The sequence below is a fragment of the Meles meles genome, chromosome 8 (assembly GCF_922984935.1).
Source record: "Meles meles chromosome 8, mMelMel3.1 paternal haplotype, whole genome shotgun sequence".
NCBI classification, from domain to species: Eukaryota; Metazoa; Chordata; class Mammalia; order Carnivora; family Mustelidae; genus Meles; species Meles meles.
In genome coordinates this window covers 101700138-101720700 of record NC_060073.1, presented here as the reverse complement: position 1 = coordinate 101720700, position 20563 = coordinate 101700138, and the positions used below count along the sequence as shown (strand labels likewise).

The 20563-nt window shown below is 50.0% G+C and overlaps 1 protein-coding gene across 3 annotated transcripts in view; it reads left to right on the top strand.

The window, feature by feature from the left end:
- UBASH3B (ubiquitin associated and SH3 domain containing B) overlaps positions 1-20563 on the top strand; it is a 136381-nt gene that overhangs the window by 104130 nt on the left and 11688 nt on the right. For all 3 annotated transcript variants that reach the window (XM_046015537.1, XM_046015536.1, XM_046015538.1), the window contains exons 4-11: positions 644-842; positions 3576-3745; positions 7519-7727; positions 11816-11948; positions 13113-13233; positions 13880-14002; positions 15404-15496; positions 17090-17234. In XM_046015537.1, coding sequence (XP_045871493.1) covers positions 644-842; positions 3576-3745; positions 7519-7727; positions 11816-11948; positions 13113-13233; positions 13880-14002; positions 15404-15496; positions 17090-17234 — 1193 coding nt within the window. The remainder of the gene's footprint in view (positions 1-643; positions 843-3575; positions 3746-7518; positions 7728-11815; positions 11949-13112; positions 13234-13879; positions 14003-15403; positions 15497-17089; positions 17235-20563) is intronic.

Below are 20563 nucleotides of genomic sequence, written 5' to 3'. Positions count from 1 at the left end.
AGCAGAACTGGTTTATCCAGGTATACTGAAGAGAAGGCAGGATGGGAGCGTGTTAAGACAACATTTTCAAAAAATTATTTTGAGGTATTTTTTCCCCCAGCTTTTCTCTGTCTCTTTAAGGTAAAAAATGTGTTCCTAACACCTTCTTTCTTACCGTTCACTTTGAAAATTAAAATAATTACCACTTCCTCTTAGTCATCCCAGGATCTTTCTCAAAAGCATTCAGAGTTTTAGAAACACTTTTTTTTTTACCCCCAACCAGTGCTCCAAAGAGGGTAGGAGGATGACGTCACAGCTCTCTGAGCCTCATTCTTCCCAACTATCATGGGACTGACAGTCAAGTCAATTTCCAATCATCTAGGAGGGATAGAAATGTCACAGATGATGGGAGGCCGTGGAAGGCACACCCTTTACCCTGGGATGCTGTGCTCTCCAGGCGCGTTCCCTCCTTCTCCCCTTCTGCTGGATGATCTTACTGGCAAATTACACAATGGACCAAGTCTTCTGTCCCCCACCCCCCGCCCTGCTGTACCCCTGAGTCCGGCCAGGATGCCTCCGGCTCCAGGTGGAGGAGACCATGAGCTCCGGAGCAGCAGACAGTCTGTCTCCCCTCTGAACGGAGCGTCTTGTCTTCCCCTGCCAGTGTGAGGACAGCAAGGTGGACGCCCTGGGGGAAGCCCTGCAGACCACGGTCAGTCGCTGGAAGTGCAAGTTCTCGGCCCCGCTGCCCCTGGAGCTCTATACCTCCTCCAACTTCATCGGCCTCTTCGTGAAGGAAGACAGCGCAGAGGTCCTCAAGAAGTTTGCCGCTGACTTTGCCGCAGAGGCTGCATCCAAAACCGGTGAGCTAACGGCCCTGGGTCCTGGGAACCAAAAAACTGGGGAGGAAGGTATGGAGGAGCAGGCTGGAGCTGGGAGCCTAGGGGTCCCGCAGGAACGCCGCCCTTTCCTGCAGCAGCCTTTGCCTCTTTGTCCCCTTTTTAAAAAACCAGCTACTGTTCTGCTAAGCCTCCTGAGAGAATGTCCAGGGCCTGCCCCGACACCAAAGTTAAAGGCACACAATTGGCTGTGACACCGTGAACTGGAAATGCAACCTTTGTAGCTACACCGTCTTTCCTGTTCAGAGTTAAAGAACCTTCCCGTACAACCTCCCCACCAGACAGGCACTTGCCTGGGTCTCCCGGCTCACTCTGTGAGGACCCAGGGTGCTGGGATCACACCGTGAGCTGAGGGGAGTCACTTAGTATCAAATAATGAATCCACCGAGCCAATGTCCACAACTCGCAGAAACCCATGAGATGGGTCCCTAAAGCCTCAGCAGCCTGCCCCAAAACGTCACTCCTTCCAGACGTTTCTTCCTCTTCCCATGGCAGTTCTTAGTTCCAGCCAGCTGAGATCTCCCGTCAGAGGAATTAGCGTAGAGAGGGACTCGGGATGCGCACTGCCGTAGAGGCAGGAGGCACGGAAAGGGGACAAATGGTAGAAGTTGCCGAAGCTTTCCTGTCTGCCTACAGACGAGCCCACTTAGGTTGAGGAGACCTTAGGTTGCAGTGGGACAGACTGTCTGGTGGAGGGAGGGAGGCGTTGGGACAGGGTGGTTCCCTGTTGGCCCCCTGGAGGGAGAAATCGTGATCACGGGGATTTGCTGGGGACCACTCTGTGTTTATCAGTGAAGCTTGCCACAGCAGAGGTGGGGGCAGGCAGTGTGAACACGGGTAGGAAGGGAAGAAGAGCCAGGGTGTGTGCAGAGGACTGTGCGGAGCCCGAGCTGCGTGTGGGAGGTACAGCTGAATCTGAGCATTGAATCCAGCGCTGGAGGAGGCCCAGAGCCGGCCAGGGCCCACCCCTGGCCCACCACCCCAGACGTACCTCTTCTATTCGGGGAAGGGGGCCTCCTTAGAGGCCCTCCCTAGGCACGCCTTCTTCGCAGGGCCCAGACTCTGTCTTCTGATGTCCCTGGAGCCCGCCATCTCCTAGCTTAATATTTCAAAGAAATAACATAATAGAGAGGCAAATTGTTTCCTGTTCCTATCCCTCTAACTCAGGGAAATGGCTCTTTTTCATCCCACAGTAGCTATTAACAAAACCACGAAAACTCCCACAAGACCCAAAACTGGTTGTTGTAGCCAAAAAACCCAAATCCTTCACAAATGCGTAAAGCAGGTATGGGCCAGGTCTGCGGCCAAGATTCTGAAGGCACATGAGCCAGAGATAGGAGGGCCCTCGCTCCCTTTCTTTGCAGGGCGTGGGAGGGCCGTCTCCTCTCCCAGAGCTGTGGCCACTCTCTAGAAGAGCCTGACCTTCTGGGTTTCCTACCCCTGTGCAGCCCCCTGGTGGTGACTTGGAGAACTGCGTGGCCCTGCCCTGTGCAGCTGCTCCCGCCTCTTACCTCCTTTTTGCGCAGAGCTGGCCATCCCATCCTGGCCCTAGAACTTAAGCCTCAGTATTCTAGAGTGTTTTTGGCAGACCCAGATTCCTTTAGCAAGTAGATTTATGATGAAGTTCCTTCATCCTGGGTGGTTTAAGGAGTTCCGTGCATGTGTATTCAATCATCTACAAATACTAAAAGGCCAGAATCGTGCTGAGCACGGGGCATACATTGTGAACAGGACCCAGAAAGCCCTTGTCTCGTGGGACTTTAAACCAGAGAAATCCCCCGTAGCATAACAGAGAGATCCAACCGGTACTTCTGTCTCCGTGAGACATGAGCAAGCCCCTTAATTTCTCATTTCCCTACATCCCCTCTGGTTGCATCTTCTGCAGTGTTCTAGCTTAGACAGTAGACTGATCTACCCCACACAGAGATGTACAAAAGAGAAATAAAATCCATTGCCTTGGGTAGGTAGGTTGGTTTCTTTTATTACCCACGGGGTCTTAGAATAATAGTCTGGATACTTCAAGCGAGTGGTTTTCAGTCGGGGAGATTTCATCCCCCAGGGGCCGTGTGGCAATGTCTGGAGTCCTTTTTGCTTGCCACGATGCGGGGGGTGCTACCAGAAGCTAGTGGGTAGGGGCCAGGGATGTGCCTAAAGACCCCCCGCCCCAGTGCACACGACAGCCCCCACAGCAAAGAATTATTCTGCCCAAATGCTGTTTGAGACTTTGAAATATCCCGTGTTTTTCCTCCGGTTCTGGTTCCTCCATCGGAGCCGCCCAGAAGCTAAGAGACTTGATTTCGACATGAGGGTGATACAGCTCCGGCCCCCAGTAAGGACAAAATCTCTGTTGCTACATCAATCAGCTCATCCTTCTATGTCTCGGTTTCCTCCTGTGAATGGTGGGCTGTGAAAGCCAGTGCGTAAGGAGGAAAAGCCGACCCCCTCGGTGACCTCAGCAGATGCACGGTTCCTGCGGAAGAGCCAAATGGGTGGCTCTTCGCCTCTCAGATTGTAGGTTGATTCAGGGTCTTTTCCACTCTCCTCTCCCCTCATTCTGCCACTGTGTAGGACGGAAACGGGTTCCACCTGGCTGAGGGACTCCCTCCTCTGTCACTTGGGAGGCAGAACTGACCAGGGTAGGTCTCTGCCATTGCTGTGATGACCACATTCTAATACTGGTTTCCTTCCTTTTTCCAGAAGTCCATGTGGAACCTCATAAGAAGCAGCTGCACGTCACCCTGGCTTACCACTTCCAAGCAAGCCACTTACCCACCCTGGAGAAGCTAGCCCAGAACATCGATGTCAAACTAGGCTGCGACTGGGTGGCCACCATATTCTCGCGAGACATCCGGTTCGCGAACCATGAGGTAATGTCTCCCTGTGGCTCCTGACCCTACCAGAGGAGCCAGGGTGCTGTGGGAATTGGGAGCATTCGTAGCCCACTGCTGCAGGGAGATGGGTACCAAAGGAAAGCAGTGCAGTGAGCACCAGACCAGGAGTCGGTTGGCCCACAATTTTCTCCCTGCTCTGCCTGACTCCCTGGGAAGCTTGGAGCTTGCACCCCTCCTCCCTGGGTCCCAAGTGACTCATCTGCATACTGTCCCCATTGTTCTCTCTGCCCTGCCAAACTTCCTGGACTGATACAGAAATGAAATGGGAGGACAGGAAAGTATACTGGCAACATTTTAATTCTATAATTTCACGGTGTTCGCGAAAGACCTCATCCAGATCTTAGGTAAGGAGAATACAGAAACACCAAAAAAGACAAACTGCGAACACATAATTAACAGATATTTATTGAGTATCAATGGCCTATGAATTACCATGGAACATACTAGAATTTTAAAACATGGTCCTGTCCTCAAGGAGTTTGAGTCCAGCACAGGGGGAAACAACAGATACACGATATAAAAACAGAGGCCACATGTTGAGACAGTCTGTGTGTTCCCTATGAGGCAGGAGTGGGACCACTGATGCCCAGTACGTGAGGAAAGGTTGGCATAACCCTATCATCCTTCTTTTGAGGGAATGAATATTGATTTCCAGGACAAGCCTGTGCCACTGAAGAGTAATATTGCCCTTTATTTTCCTGAAGAAGCAGAGGTCCAAAGAGAGTAACTCTCTGATCCAAGGCTAACTGGCACTTAGGACCAGAGCTGAAGCCAGAGCCCAGGGATTCCAACCAATAAAGACAAGCAACTCATCTTAAAAACCAAAAAACCATAGTTTGATGAAAAATTTGTCATCCAATTTAACAACATTTATGAAACCGTATTTGTTTCCTAATTTTTCAACAGCAAAAGGACTGGTACTGTTGTCAGTTTATGTAGCTTTTTTTAACCTGTTAGACTTTTTTTTTTTAAATATGAAAAACAGTTGGGCTCTCGGTCTAGCCCAGCTGATCTCATCACTCTTTTGGAAGTGAGAAGAGCCAACCCATGAACCAAAGGTGAGGGCCTGTGTCAGGGACATGTAGCTTTGTCCGACGCTGCTGACAGGAATGTTGTGTCCCCCTTCCAAGTCAGTTGGCAGAAGTTTCTGGAAAGATACAACAAGGAGACTGGGGCTTGATCTTAAGAAATCTGACAACTCCTGGAATTGCTGAGGATGAACCCCTGAATATAACGAGGGAGGTGTGGCTGACTGGGTTCCTCACAAGGACGAAGGACAGAGAAGTCAAGGGTTGCATGCAGGTGGACCGGGAGAAGTCACCTTTCTAGGAGAAAGGCGGCAGCAATGGAATTTTACAAGGAGTATCTTCTAATCAACACTGCCCTCCAGTTAACGCGAAGGGTAATTGCTTTTCTGCCTGACCCACATTCTGCTCCATTGGCACTGAGGGAAAGAGGCAGCAAGCGCCCACGTGAAGTATTTTCTAAAAATAACTTGGCCTCTTTTATCTCTTATTTGTAAAAGCTCATTTATTACTGTTCCTGCTGATATAGCTCGCTCTCGGAGGTCATTTGGCTTTACCCGAGGCCCCCTGCTTAGAAACACCCTTTCTCGCCTGCCACCTTCTGTCCCCGAGAGGCAGGTTTGATTGATGGTGCCGGAGGGGCAACAGATGTCCAGAGAAGGAGAGTGGTTTGGACAAGGGCACCCAGCAAGCGAGGCACAGGAAAGCGTCTACGGCTCATTGCTCTGCTGGCTCCCACTTTGATTCGGACTCGCAAATGCCTGCTTGTACGTCCTGTAGTCTTCCGTGTTAGTGACCGCGTGGGGCCATGCCGGGTCTGCAGGCCAAGCCGGTCTGAGGAAGGACAGCGTTACACATAACACGGCACGTGTGGCTCCGGAGCCTGGCTCCACCCCTGCGGCGGTCATCAGGGTCCCCTCCGTCGCTTCTAGAACATTCCCATCCTTGGTCATCTCGTGCGTACAATGGCGATAGTCTTTTGCTGGACGGCTGCTGTCGCATGGACTCCTGAAGAAGATAATGGAAAAGTCCCAACAGCGCAGAATTTCTGTGGCTATAAGGGGCACAAGGAACTTTGAAGGCAGTGAGGTTAGGTTCCTACAATCACATAGGGCTGCCCTGGACGAGGGGAGAAAAAAACAAAACATCCTTGAGATAGACTCGACAATTCCCACAGGTTAGCGCTAAGCATAAAAAAGTAAGTAGATAGGGGCGCCTGGGTGGCTCAGTGGGTTAAGCCGCTGCCTTCGGCTCAGGTCATGATCTCAGGGTCCCGGGATCGAGCCCCACATCGGGCTCTCTACTCCGCAGGGAGCCTGTTCCTCCTCTCTCTCTGCCTGCCTCTCTGCCTACTTGTGATCTCTCTGTCAAGTAAATAAATAAAATCTTTAAAAAAAAAAAAAAAGGAAACAGGTGCCCTGAGCGAAAGGAAAAAAATCACAGTCCAGTGGTACAATTGAGTCCTGTGTGTTTTCACATAGTCACCTCTGTTTGCCAATGCCTTTCCTTAGAGAATTCCAGAAGGAAGTTCTTTATAGCGTGTTCTGATGGGTTTCCCTGACAGATACCGGCGTGCTGGTGAGCTCACAGGCACACAGTCCAAGAGTCTGGCTAGAAGGAAAATCAAGGGTCATGGTTCAAGAGACAAATTATGCGCCTTCTGGGTACGGGCTCTGTCCTATAAAGAGTTTCCTTAGATTGTCTCAGGAACATTTACAGTCCAGGCATTATTTTACAGATGAGGAAAGGGAGGCCAGACAACTTTAAAAACTTGGAGGTGGAACCAGAATAGTTAGCCCTACCACTCATGACTTCAAGACTGCAGGAAAGGCTGTTAAAGCGTCTCCGGTTTGGGGTCCCAGGTGACATAAATAGCATCGGAAATACTGTCCTAACTACTGAGGGCCTTGCTCGTAATGAAAAAAGTAGGAAAAAACTTTTTCCAAAGTATCTTCATGCCGATGCCATTTATATATACCAGGAAAGGAGGCAAAAAATCAAATAAGTCAGCCAAGCAGCATGGCCTGTGGTTGGCTCTGAAGGCTCTTTCTGAGCCCAGGGAAGAAGCATGCAGTCTCCATCTGTTCCCTGGTGAAAGCTGGTTGCCCAGACGTACACACCGATGGCTGTGAAAGATACTTTTCTTTCAAGGTCTTTGTGAGAAATGCAGGTTTAGGGAAAGCTCCTTGAAGGCAGAGACTGTCTTGTGTCAGCCCCCGAGCTACCTGTAAAGGGAAATGCATCGGTCCCAAAGCCTTCCTCCAAGGAGAGTATCTCCACCCAGACCATCTGTAACCCCGTATGGAAGGCCGACTTTCCACGAGTGAGGTTTCAAGTGTCTGTGACGGAGCCCCCCCCCCCCCGCCCCCGCAGATAGAGAAAGGGAAACTAGGTCCTACCTCATTGGTCTAGCAGCTTAATAGAGCTTGAACATCAGCACCTAAACTATATCTGAGTCCCGACAAGAAGAAAGACATGCCAGAGGGGAAGTCTGGAGCCATCCAGTAGCTCCAGGCACACATCCGCAATACCCCAGGGGAAAAAAAACAAAAAACCACGTTTTCTGATCTGAGTCCAAATCTGCTCCAAGCCGCAGACCCCAGGGGCTCCCGTAAATGTCAGCATCTGGATGTGTGAGCCATTAAAGCAGGACGCACAGACTGCCCGGGACCACGCGCCCTGGGTCACACGGGGGCCTCCTTTCTCCCTCTCTGCCTCTTTCAGACATTACAGGTGATCTACCCCTACACCCCACAAAATGATGACGAGCTCGAGCTGACCCCCGGGGACTTTATCTTCATGTCTCCGATGGAGCAGACCAGCACCAGTGAGGGCTGGATCTACGGCACATCCCTAACCACCGGCTGCTCAGGACTCCTGCCCGAGAACTACATTACCAAGGCTGATGAGTGCAGCACCTGGATATTTCACGGGTGAGCAGACTCACGTTCTTTGCCCGCCGCAGGCTGGGAGGAGGGGACAGGGAAACAGACATGAGCTGGACCCACGGGGCAGCAGTGACAGGAGAGGAGTTCGAGGCGGGAAGAAAGCTCTTGGTGCAGGGCATTCAGGAGGGGCTGACTTGGGGCAGGGGATCATGACGGATGGATCCACCGTCCTGCTCTCTGCCGGCCCCACTTGATGAAACGGTCTCAGTTCTTGATCAGAGATGGCATGGAGGCAGCTAGAAGGACCGTCTCTTGGGGGGAAGTGTGGGTCATGCCAGTGCTGAGACTTCATGGTCTTTGGGCTTCTGTACCCTTGGTCCTGGGTCGTTGCTCTAGAGTAGTCTGACTCCCCAGAAGAGTGGGGCAAGTTCCCATCACGCCGGCCAGGCCAGGAGTGATCAGGTTTGCAAGGATCAGGAGACCTACCTGCCCCTCGCTTGTTGGGCGACCCTGAGCAAGTCCCCAGCCTTGGGCACATGAATGCCCAGGTGAGAGAGACCATCTCAGGAAATGGGCAACTGCCAGAACCTTGAAAAGACACATGGTGGCCCTTAGTCTTCTATAGAGGGCTAACTGTCCACCCAGCCCCTCCCTCCTGTCTTGCCCCCAAACTAAACTGGCCCCATGTTCCGAGCGGCCTGTGTCAGATGGCCAGCTTGGTCTGGACAGATAAAAGAGGGACGAGAGGCACCTCCTCTTTCTTAATCGAAGCAGCTCGAAGCCAGCCCTTCCCCAGCATACTGGGGCATCTCGCCAGGGCGTGCACACTGGCTCGTCTCTCCTCCCTCCTGCCATGTGCCAAAGTGGCTGCGAGCCGGGAGCGGGGAGCACCAGCTGCGTGGGGTGTCGAATGCTAACATTACCGCCGTAAAAGAGAAGCAGAGAGGGGCCGTTTTAGCGACTGTTTTGCTTGGAGGGAGAAAAGAAAAGTAGACTCTCTACCCTAGTTAGCAGCAAGCAGGCAAACCATACACCCAGAGGTGGAAACAACATCTTCTTCTGGAATGGTCCCCTGCCCCGCCGTTCCTTCCTCTCCCCCCCAGCCCACCCTCCACCCCCACCCCTGCCCAGGAGCGTGCTGTGGCACAACCGGGAGGTCAGAGCTGCCTCACGGTCCCCAAACATTTTGGTTTTTCAGAAATCTAAGTTGGATTTCCAAAGTCACCGCGTCATCCCTATAAAAACAAGTGAAGCACAATGCACGTGGATACAGGGAGGTCTCAGAGGGTCTGTCTGAGGATACACGACACCCGGACCATTGTTTTTTTAAGTCAGGCTGTACGTGGGCGAAAAGTCTGTGTGAGAAGCCCTGCTGACCCATTTCAGGTCGGTGTTTCCAGATCCACTCCGGTCCAAATTAGAGCTCAGGCCGAAACGTGGGGGACCATGGGACCATGGGGAGGTTTGTGTGTCCTCTCTTTTTATTTGGAGAGATCAGTAGCAAGGAGAGCGCCCTGGGAACCGTGTCTGAGGTGAAACTCTCAGCTGCCACAGCCAAGGCTGCTCAGAGTGGGAAGAACTACTAACATTAAGTGTTAGGACACCATCATCAAGAATTGAGTGTTTGTTCCTGTAGTCCTGGGTTCAGTTCCTAACAGTCCCACTCAAAAGCTGTGTGACCTCGGCCAAGTTATATTACCTCTCTGAGCCCCTGTTTGTTAATGTAGAAGATGGAGATGAGAATTGCCTTTACCTCACAGGGGTGTTAAGACTACAAGAAAGGATTTAACTTGACAGTGATCAGTACCACACATATAATAGCACTGAAGCTAAGAAGCTGTCAGCTTTATGGGTTTTTTTCTTTTCTTTCCAACTTGTGTTTTCCAGTCCTCTCCAACATGCTTGTCAAGTCAAATGTCTCTTCCACAGAGGTGATCCTGTAGAAGAAATGCACTTTCCTGTTTAACCCCAGAAGCAGAAACGAGTTAAGGAGGCTCCCTATAAGACAGATCTTCTCTCTCTCTCTCTCTCTCTCTCCCCCCTAACCAAAGTCAGCCTCGAGGGGATAAAGCCCCCGGAAGTGCTCCAAAATGGCTGCCTTGATGGGAAGTTGCAGAGGGGATCCAAGCAACAAGTAGGGACTTGGGGTCAGTTACCCTTCATAGCCCTTTCTTTCAGCCCTGTCGTTCTTCTCATTTCTAAGTCCCTTCTAAGGAAATCTCTCTCACCACCCCTATTGGGGCGTCTTGCCTGGTTCTAAGTGTCTCGAGATGCTTTGTAGCTGATGAAGCCCCATCATGTCCTTTGCATTGCGGGTAGGGGGCTGGCTGGTCCTTCCAGGCTTTACCCACAGGACTGATGTGGCCTAGGGACATGCCAGCGTCCCCCCCTCCCCCGCCCAGTACTTGAGAAGATGTCCTGGGTATCAGGCTTCGGCTTCCTCCCTCCGCTGCTCTCAGCATAAAGCCTCTGACTGTCGTCTTCTGGAACTGACAGCACCAGACTGTCTCAGAGCGAGTCAGGTCCTTTGATTACAGTGACAGTTGAGAAGAGAAGGAGGTTGGCATTCTCCTTGCCAACGGAGCTGAAGGAGAGAGAGAGAAGGGATTCTGCCAGCGTCTTCATAGCTATAATAAAGGAAAGAAAATTAAGGGACGTGTACAAGCCGGGTGTCACGACGATACCATCTATCCAGACATTTCAGGCCCTGAAGCTTTGATGAATCAGACAGTGAAACTGAATTTTCTTTAACGGTGATGTTCGCAAAGGAGAGCGCCTGTCCATCGGGCTGCAAGCGGCACTAGGTTTTCTTTGTCTGCGGCTGCTTAATTTTTTCACTAGGTCCCCCGGGCTGCACCCCACACTGGCTGATGCCGCCGGTTAGGTCCCACCTCCCGGACACCCCAGACCTGCTGAATCAGTCTCTGACAAGTGGGGCTCAGACGTGTATTTTTTTAAAGCTCCCCTGGTGATTCTGATAGGCACGAGGGCTGACGTGTCTCTTTTTCAGGGCAGGAAGCTTCTTGTGTGGAAGTAGGGATGGGTTGCCGTACAGACACAGAGGGGGGTACTTCAGAAAGGGAAGGGGTCCTTAAATTATTAAAAGTCAGAGCATTTAAAAAACGGTTGGCCTCACAACCAGTCGGCTTTATTATACTGCTGAATCTAAAAAGTTCTTTTCCAAGATGAATTTCTAAGCCTACACCTGTCTTAACACTTAATATTCCTGAACGGATGGGGTTAATGGTACAAACCAAGCCGGTGCTGAGGGGACTCAAATGAACGGCCACCCTCGTTATAAAGAAGCAGAAAATCAAAAACATAAATGCTCTCCCTTGAACACTGCTCGGGCAGGCAGAGGAGATCTTCATGGGATTTGCCTCACGACCATACTTACATGGCAGTGTTGATTAGATAAAGCTTTCTGGAAGCCTCGTTAATCACAGTAATTTGAATGTGGCCTAATTTGCTGCCCCCGCTGTCAGCGAGACCTCATCGGGGCCTCTGTAGTCAGTGTTACACCCAGAAATGAGAGTTCTTGGCTCACGGCTCTATACATCTGGTGAGAATGGCCTCCTCTGAAATAGTTCTCGATTTCCTCATCTCGTTGGAGGTATTATTAAGACCGGGAGAGCGGTGGGGCGAGGGAAGAAGGTGGCAGAGGGGAGAACAGCCTTAAGGCTTCCTTGGTCATTGGGAACTACAGGCCGAGTGGTGGAGAGAGTAAGAATCCTCCCCGCAGCTCGTCAGTTCAGATGGAAATCGCCATAGAGAAGATGAAAGGCGATAGGAATTGTGGGGTTTTTTGGTTTTGTTTTTTGAGCCAGAAATGTAGCTGGAAACAATGGTACAAAATTGGTAAGTCATTACTCTTTAGCATTTCTTGGCCCCATCCCTGCCCGGAAAGATGAACGCGTCCGTTCAAAGTACAGAAATCCATCCACCCCTAATTTGGTAACTGCAAGACGAGACGTTCCTCTCCAGAAATGGGGTGCCCTCTGCGCTGCTGTCCCAACCACGACACTGCCCAGGGCAGGCTTCCTGCTCATTCACACACTCCTGATGAGCCCAACGGTGACATGCTGGTGACTTCTGGCCAAACCAGTAACCGTCTTCTTTATCTTCTCCTGCAGATCTTACTCGATCTTAAACACAGCATCTTCTAACGCGCTCTCATTCGGTGACGGTGTGTTGGAGAGACGACAGTATGAGGACCAGGGCCTGGGGGAGACGGCGCCCCTGACCATCATTTGCCAGCCCACGCAGGTAACGCTGACCCGTGGGGTCACGGCCTCAGCTCTACTCGGGATTCAGGGGCACTTACTTGCTAAGTGGGAAGGCTTGCCCTCGAGGCCCAACACGGTCCCTGATCTCTCGGGGGGGAGAAAGGGCACAAAACTATAAAAGAGACACAGAGATGTAAAGCTTGGAGGAGTCACGTGGGGGAACGGCCAGCGCCTACCGCATCTGGGTCCCGTCTCATCGAGAAGGCGGGTCTGCAAACAGGAGGACACGTTATCTGTAAAGTGTTCTATTTCAGAAGCCACTGTGACATTAAAGAAAATAAGGCTCTTAGCCCAGTGCCTGGCACATGGTGAGGGCTCACGTATGTCTGAGTGCTCAGTACACGCCAGGAACAGCGCAGAATGGAGGAGTAGGGGTTCGGGATCGTTCTGAACAATAGACAAAAGCAAATTGCAGGGCAAGAGACTGGATCACATTGGCTGGAGCCCAGACTTGAATTAGGGAAGAATAGGGGAAGAAACGGGAAAGATCACGGCACGATCCCATATACTAACCGTGGCAGCAAATACAAAAAGTGTTGGCCGCACCAGGGAAGCTGGGAATAGCCAGCTATCGACAAGAAGGAACACAGAAGCGTCTACAAGGATCCACCCAGCAGTTACAGAACCTGAAGTCATTTGGACATGCCTTGGACTAGACCTGACTATTTCATCACTCAGAGGGAGCCAGTGTCCTCCCTGAACGGTTTCTGGGAGCACCAGCACGCATACAGTCAGACAACAGAGCCAAAAGGGGGATCACAAGGGGCCAAGCTGGGGGAGACCATCCAACCCTATGGTCTCACCACCCTGTGTTAGAGGTGAGGCAGACACTTTTGTGATAAAAGTCCTCATCCCCTGAAGTTGTTGATCAGGTCTCCCTTTGGGGGGGGACTGGATGGCTAGCTTGACCTACTGGCCAGCTCTCCCTTGGAGCTGTAGAACAAACGGTCTTCGTCCTCGTGCCCCCATGTACAGACGGGCCAGCATAAATTCCAGGTAGTTCCGAGGTGTGTCCAAGTCCTGCGCTGGCAGAACTTGTTCTAGAACTCGGCTCTGCTCCTCTGGCAGCTGGCTCTATCGAGCACGTGTTCACTTTCTTATATGCTTTCCCCACTAATAGCCTTCTCTCTCTCTCTCTCTGCAGCCTCTGAGGGTTAATAGCCAGCCCGGCCCGCAGAAGAGATGTCTCTTTGTGTGTCGGCACGGGGAGAGGATGGATGTCGTGTTTGGGAAGTACTGGCTCTCCCAGTGCTTTGATGCCAAAGGTGAGTGGGTAGTTGACCGGCTTGGCATTGGCATACCTATCATGGCCTCTAGGGGGCAGAGTGAAGCTGCATTTGTCTAGATGGAGTCCTTTAGGGTTGTTCCACAAGCTAGAGGAAATGCCTATAATCTGTTACAGGGTCCATTCTTCCCCCTGGTCTTGAGTGTTAGTGAAGAGGTAGGGGTTCTTGTCCCCATTCCGTAAACTGGGACACCAGGGACCAAAGACGGCAAATGTCTTCCCATGGTCATTTGGCAGAGGCAGAGGCAGAGACAAGTGTCCCGATTCTGTGGCCAGAAGTTCCCTCCATTCAGTCACCCTGGCTCATTTGGGCTCCCTTTCCATGTGAGTGGCGCGTCTAAGATTGAGTGGCTTGCATATCCCAGAATCCTCCTGCTTTAAAGCGTGTGGCTCTTTCTTTCACTTAAAAACTCTCTCTCGTCACATCGTCAACAAATGCAGGCATAGATGCCAAGACTCTACCAGAGGAAGTGTCCACTTCGGTGTTTTCTAGAAAGTTCACTTCTGTTTCTTTGGCCCAAAAAGGAATGGAAATGAGGGGCTGTGAGGTTCAGCAACAAAAGTCTAAGGAAAACAAAGTCATCCTTTCTCTGGTTTGTTTTTTTTTTTTTTTTTTTTTTGGCCAGGCCGCTACATACGCACCAACCTGAACATGCCTCATAGCTTACCTCAGCGGAGTGGTGGTTTCCGGGATTACGAGAAAGATGCCCCGATCACCGTGTTTGGATGTATGCAAGCAAGACTGGTGGGTAAGTGTCCTGGACTGATTACACAGTCTTTCCTGGCTACTTCTTCCAAAGACTGGTTCCAGTGGGCATGCCAGGACACTCTGTATGGCTTTCTACAACTTTCCTGCTAGCAGTTTATTTCCCCAGTTCTAAAGGGATTTATTACATAACCATGAAGTTCAGAACACTGTGCTAGACACTGGGCTGGTTTACCCAAGTGAATGACGTGTGATCCCTTGAGGGCCGTACGACCCAGGGATGGGGAAAGGTCAGCTTCTAGGGCAGGGGTGCAGAGGAGAGAAGCCTGCAGGGGCTGGGTATAGAGAGGCCAACTGTACCATTCGAAGAGGGTCAGTTCTTTGCAGGTCTGTTCCGTACCTGCCCGGCGGAGACAGCAGCCTTGTCCCGTTCAGTCATGTCACACAGTCACTGATCACTTACTTGATGCAGGGTCCTGTGCTAGGTGTTGGGGATCCAAGCGAGAGCCCCCGACCCTCAGGGAAACAGACTTGTCAGTGGATAGATATCATACAAGCCGAGTATACTCAGAAATAGAACCGGGCGTGGAGTATTAGGAGACCATTAAAAAACGCACAGAAGGGGTGCCTGGGTGGCTCAGTGGTTAAAGCCTCTGCCTTCAGCTCAGGTCTTGATCTCAGCGTCCTGAGATCGAGCCCCGCATCAGGCTCTCTGCTTGGCAGGGAGCCTGCTTCCCCCCTCTCTCTCTGCCTGCTTCTCTGCCTACTTGTGATCTTTGTCTGTCAAATAAAAAAAAAAAAATCTTAAAAAAAAAAAAAACGCACAGGAGGGAGAAATTACCTAGGAAGAGAAGGATCAGGAGCATAGGAGAGAACAACATAAAGTCATAGACATGTGGGGCGCCTGGGTGGCTCATTGGGTTAAGCCTCTGCCTTTGGCTCAGGTCATGATCTCAGGATCCTGCGATCAAGCCCCACATCAGGCTCTCTGCTCAGCAGTGAGCCTGCTTCCTCTCTCTGCCTGCCTCTCTGCCTACTTGTATCTCTCTCTGTCAAATAAATAAATAAATAAAATCTTTAAAAAAAAAAAAAAGAATACAACAGGCTGAGACCTTGTTTAGTGCAGGATAAAAGTAAATCAAGATCTAATTGTCACAGTACAGACCTGCTCGTCTGTATCACAAGTGTGAAATCCGAGCGTTCTCGTCTTTCTGCATCTCTCCTAGATGGCTATTTTCCCGCTTGTTAGCACCAGAGAGAAGGAAAGAAAAAGACAAGGCGGAGAGGGGAGGGGGGTCTTGGAAACCAGCTAACAATGCCAGCTGTGTGTGAGCCCCCAACGAAAAGGGGGTTTGCGGGGTTTGCCTGCCGCCTGCTCCCACACTGAGCTCTAGCAGAGGCTGCCTCAACCCAGCAAACCGGTGTTCTTTGTCTTCCGTTGCAGGGGAAGCCTTACTGGAGAGCAACACCATCATCGACCACGTCTACTGCTCCCCATCCCTGCGCTGCGTGCAGACTGCATACAACATCTTGAAAGGTTAGACGCCATAAAGGTCCACAAATCCATCCTCCTGCCTCCAGGTAGCCCTACAGCTAGACTATCCTAGACTTGCGGGACATTAGCCAATGGGAAGCTTCAAATGTGGAATTTATAGCCGTGAGTCTTTTGGAAGCTATCCTTGCAAGCATCCCCAAGTCATACTCTGGTGGCATTAAATGAGATGAAAGGAGGTATACAGATCATTTTTTGCTTGAAAAGGTAAAGCCCTTGGGGTTCCTGAGTGGCTCAGTGGGTTAAATCTCTGCCTTTGGCTCAGGTCATGATCCCAGGGTCCTGGGATCAAGCCCCACATCGGGCTCTCTGCTCAGTGGGGAGCCTGCTTCCCCCTTTCTCTCAGCCTGCCTCTCTGCCTACTTGTGATCTCTGTCATATAAATAAATAAAATGTTTAAAAAAAAAGAAAATGTAAAGCCCTCTTGGATGAATAGTAGGCTTGTGAAATATCGTTGTCTGGCAATAATTTGGAGCCTACAGCGTGTGATCTTTTTTTTAAAAACAGTGAAACAGTGAAATCATTTCCTCCCACTCTGCTCTGTTTGCTTCTTGTTAATCTTAATCATCCCTGTTTCTGTAGTTAATTGGATGGCTTTAAAAACACCATTGCTATAAAGATACTCAACTTTCACCCTAAAATCTGGGGAAGCTTGAGTTACACGCATCTCCGCTCTCATTTCACTGGAAGCAAAACCAGTAGAAATAGACTGGAACTATTCGCTTATACCAAACAAATGAATGAGCCGGAATTAGCCAAGCCATAGAAGAATGGACACTTCCGTTGAGACTTCCATTCCTTAAGTAAACCAGAATGCATTTATACATGAAAATACTTTGGGCACCTGGGTGGCTCAGTCAGTTAAGCATCTGCCTTCAGCTCAGGTTGTGATCTCAGGGTCCTGGGATCAAGTCCCACGTCAGGCTCCCTGCTCGGTGGGAACCTGGTTCTCCCTTTCCCACTGCCCCTGCTTGTGTTCCCTCTCTCACGCTCTATCAAGTAAATAATATCTTTTAAAATAAATAATAAAATAAGATACTTTATATATTAAAACACTGGGCTAAAAGAATTATACAGAAAGTTCAACAGGGACAAGTCCTACTCTGAGGGTAATTACCCTTCAAGAAAATGCAGGACTTGTGCCCTGGCACTTGGAAATACTCAAAATTGGATTTCCTGGTCGAGAAAGTGACTAGTTTCCATGATGTTCAAAGACAGTTTCAGCTGTTGTAGGGCAGAGGATGCTAAGAGAATTTCTGAAGTTTCTCAGGAAGGCTGTCTTGGGACTTCCCTTAGGAGAAGCCAGTCTAGTCGTCACGAAGTGAATACATGACACGGGTTATGACTCGTGTTCCTGAAGTCAGAGGCCCCGTAAAGCCAGCATCCATCCCGTCGCCGGGGCCAGAGGATGAAGCTTGTCTGTTTGTCACATGTGGGAATGAGAAACTCTTGACCAAACCCCCTTGACCAAACCAAGCCACCTTCCATGTAGCACCCAGCAGAAAAGAGAAGACACGGGCCAGAATTTCTATGGCAGTTTTGCCTGTTCATTCATCATCATTTCCTTTCACGTCTAAGGTTTACAACAAGAAAACCACCTGAAGATCCGGGTAGAGCCCGGCTTATTTGAGTGGACAAAATGGGTTCCTGGGAACACCTTACCTGCGTGGATCCCTCCGTCAGAGTTAGCGGCCGCCAACCTGAGCGTGGATACAACCTACAGGTAACCCTCTGGGCTGCTGCCTCCCAGCGTCAGTGTGGAAGTACTTTTCTACACCAGTCGGGCCGACTAAGGAGACGGAGGACCAGGCAGAGCCCATGCGTGGTGGTCCATAGCAGTGGGCATCAAGTGATCGTTTCAAAGACCACAACCGAGAAAGCCAGCATTCCCTCGTACTTAGCGCCCCCTGTGCACACACTGGGCTTTCCTGACTTCGTTCTGTCTCTTTTGGTGAAGGATAAAACCATTTTGCATTCCAGGATTGTCCACCAGCGAAGCCTGATGCAGTTCCAGAAGCTTGCGGCGGGGGTGAGGGGGGGGAGTTGAGGGACAGGATAGGGTCTTGCCTTGGACTTTCCTTTTTCATTTTTTTCCAGAGCATTCGTAATTCTTTTGATCTTCATTTATTATAGCTGTAACCCCAAAACACAGGCAAGCTACTTGTCCTCTCTTACAGACGAAAGTCATTCTATTTAGTGAACACACGGAACAGTGACGGCAACAACAACTAACCTGTATTGATCCTTTCCTGCCTGTCGAGCACCATGTAATCTAATCGCTTTACCATCTCCCCATTCCTAGTCCTTTGCTTTTTCCGTGAGACTAGACAGTGCTGGGAGTATAAAGGAAAGAAGTGTTCGTAGATTGATCACAAATGAATAACCCTCATGTAAGCCATTAGTGTAACTATATTATTATTGGTGAATTCTCAACTCTCAAAACTCCACTCGGGTGTTCGTAAAATGTCCCTGGGAAGGGATATTCATGCCCATTATAGAGGAGAATTAAGTTCCTGTTTCTTAAGGCAGAATTTGAAGCAAGTGACCAAACAGCAATTTCCTCCTTGTGATATCCTGTGACCTTTCATTTCAGATACCTGCCCAAACCACAAATGAAGCAATGTGAGCTTCTGGCAAAGATAGGAGAAAATATCTTTTTTTCCATATTCATTTCCCTTTTCTGTAAATAAAACTTCAGATGACCCCATAAATTAATTAATGTGTGCTACCTGCTTAAAGGAAATTAGCATTCCTCAAAAATAAGATAACCTACTAGTAATTCAGTCTTGAACAATGCAGGGGGTGAGGGATGCTGACCCCCACCCAGTCAAATTCACATACAGTGTTAGATTTCCCAAAAGCTCAACAACTAAGAGCTTACTGTCGACCAGAATTCTTACCAATAAATAGGCAATGGGCACATATGTTGTATTTTTATGTAGTCTATACCATATTCTTACAATAAAGTAAGCTAGACAAAAGAAAATGATAAAATTTATAGTACTGAACTGTATTTATAAAAAAAAAAAATCCACATATAAATGGACCACACAGTTCAAACCCATGTTGCTCAAGGCTCAGTCACACTTCACATTTTGTCCCATCTCCCCTATGGCAACTGTTTTTCCATACTTTGGGGGAAATGGCAATCAATTATTGTCCCCATGCCAACAGCCCTCATCCCTCTGGGCTGGAAAGAGGGTGAGTCATTGCCAACATTGGTGAAATGACGTTCTTGATTCACTCCCCCTCAGCATCTCCCAGCCAACCTGGGCCACAGTTCACCCCCTTAACTGTACCCTGCACACCTTCCCAAGCTCATTTACAAAGTTCTCCACAGTCCTCCTGTCTGAGCCTTTCCGTGCACATGCAGACACACGCAGCAACAGTAGGACAAGCAGAAGGAACACCAGGAACTTGGGGGCCAGGACCTGGTCCTTATTCCAGACTTTTCTTTTTTTCCACAGAAAATCGAAATTCAGTTCAACCCCTTTGTATACAAGGGGGAGAAGAGGATTAAGCCTCTAATTCTATAAATCAATTGTGAAAGTCACCAATAAAGCATGTGAGAGGCACATGCCCTGGAGTTAAAGTCCCTGTGCCATTATGCCAAGTGTGCCAACATTTTTGAGGCAAGTAGTGATGCCCAAATGATTGAGTCAATGTGTGCTGGGCAGAGGGGCAAGGACTGATAGGGTATTATACATCAAGCAAGCCCCAGTTGGAGAGTCCTCTCACCTTGGAACAAGGAGGAGGAGGCATGGAAGTAGGTTAAGGAAAATCCAGCCCGGTGACTAATACCCAGGTGTCATCCACTGGCCCCAAGACCAAGCCTGGGGGCTGGGTGTCAAAAGCAGTCCTAGTCTTAGGGAGCTGGGCCAGAAGGATCAAGACCAAAAAAAAAATATATATATATATATGTGTGTGTGTGTATGTACGTACACACACACACACACACACACACACACACACACCAGTTGGATTGGGCTTCAGAACAGGGCTCTAACTAGGGGTGCTAGGGGAATGGTGTGTGGATGGGGCATGAGTCTGGAGTGTTAAAGGGGCAATGAATCATCCTTTGGTGTGGGGCTCAAGGCAGAAGCCCACAGTATAGCCTAGGTCAAAGCAAGGTTGGGAGTAGAGCTTGTACCAGGATGAACCTGTTCCAGGGCTGCTGCCTGAGCGTCCAGGTCTAGCTGTTGGTTGGAGGCCTATCTGACTCTGAGCTCTAGAAGCGCCATGCCTGCTGCAGATGGCGGTGAGGAAGCCTGGACTCTGGCCTCCCCCTATAGAACTAGTTCAACCATGGAAGCCTTTCATATGTTCCACTTCAAGGCAAGAACTGCCAAAGGCAAGAGCTGACCTGGAGAAACCGGATCCCAGCATCTACGTGCTCTTCCCTTCTGCAAATCTCAGACATGACCATGGTCCCACCATGGAGATGACTCCCTGAGCCATACAAAGTGGCCTTTTGTCACTATGCTGGGCTCCTGGGAGACCAGGTGATGTAAGTGGTAATGGAACTAGACAGGAGGTGGGGATGGAAAAAAAGGGTTTGCTCCAGAACAATGAGGTCCGTCCCTAAAAGTGGTGATTCATGTCTCCTGTCCCCCGGGGTGTTGTGAGACTCAGAAGGTTGTCTCCTAGGAGAAGTATGCTTGCCAAGGGAATGTGATTTCAAGGAGTGTGGGTTTCCTTCAGATGGATGGGGTTGGCACTGAGAATGCCATTCTTCCTCTCTGGACAGTAAACCCAAGTGCACAGAAGGGCAGCCTTGGGGGTGGCGCACTGTCGAAACCATCCAGAATGCCTCCGGGTGTACAGGCAGTGATCTCAGACCAGACTCAAATCCAGGGCCCAAGAGTTGCTAATGGTGTAAGTAGAGGCAAGTCCTCTCTAGCCTTTCTGAGCCTTAGTTTTGTCAACCACGAACAGGATTTTGCAAAAGGGTTGCTAGGAGGGCTATATTCACAGCGTGCGAGTAGGTCACTTTGCACAGAGCCTGACACATGGGACCCTCTCAACAAATCTTTGTGGTAGTGGTAGCAGCAG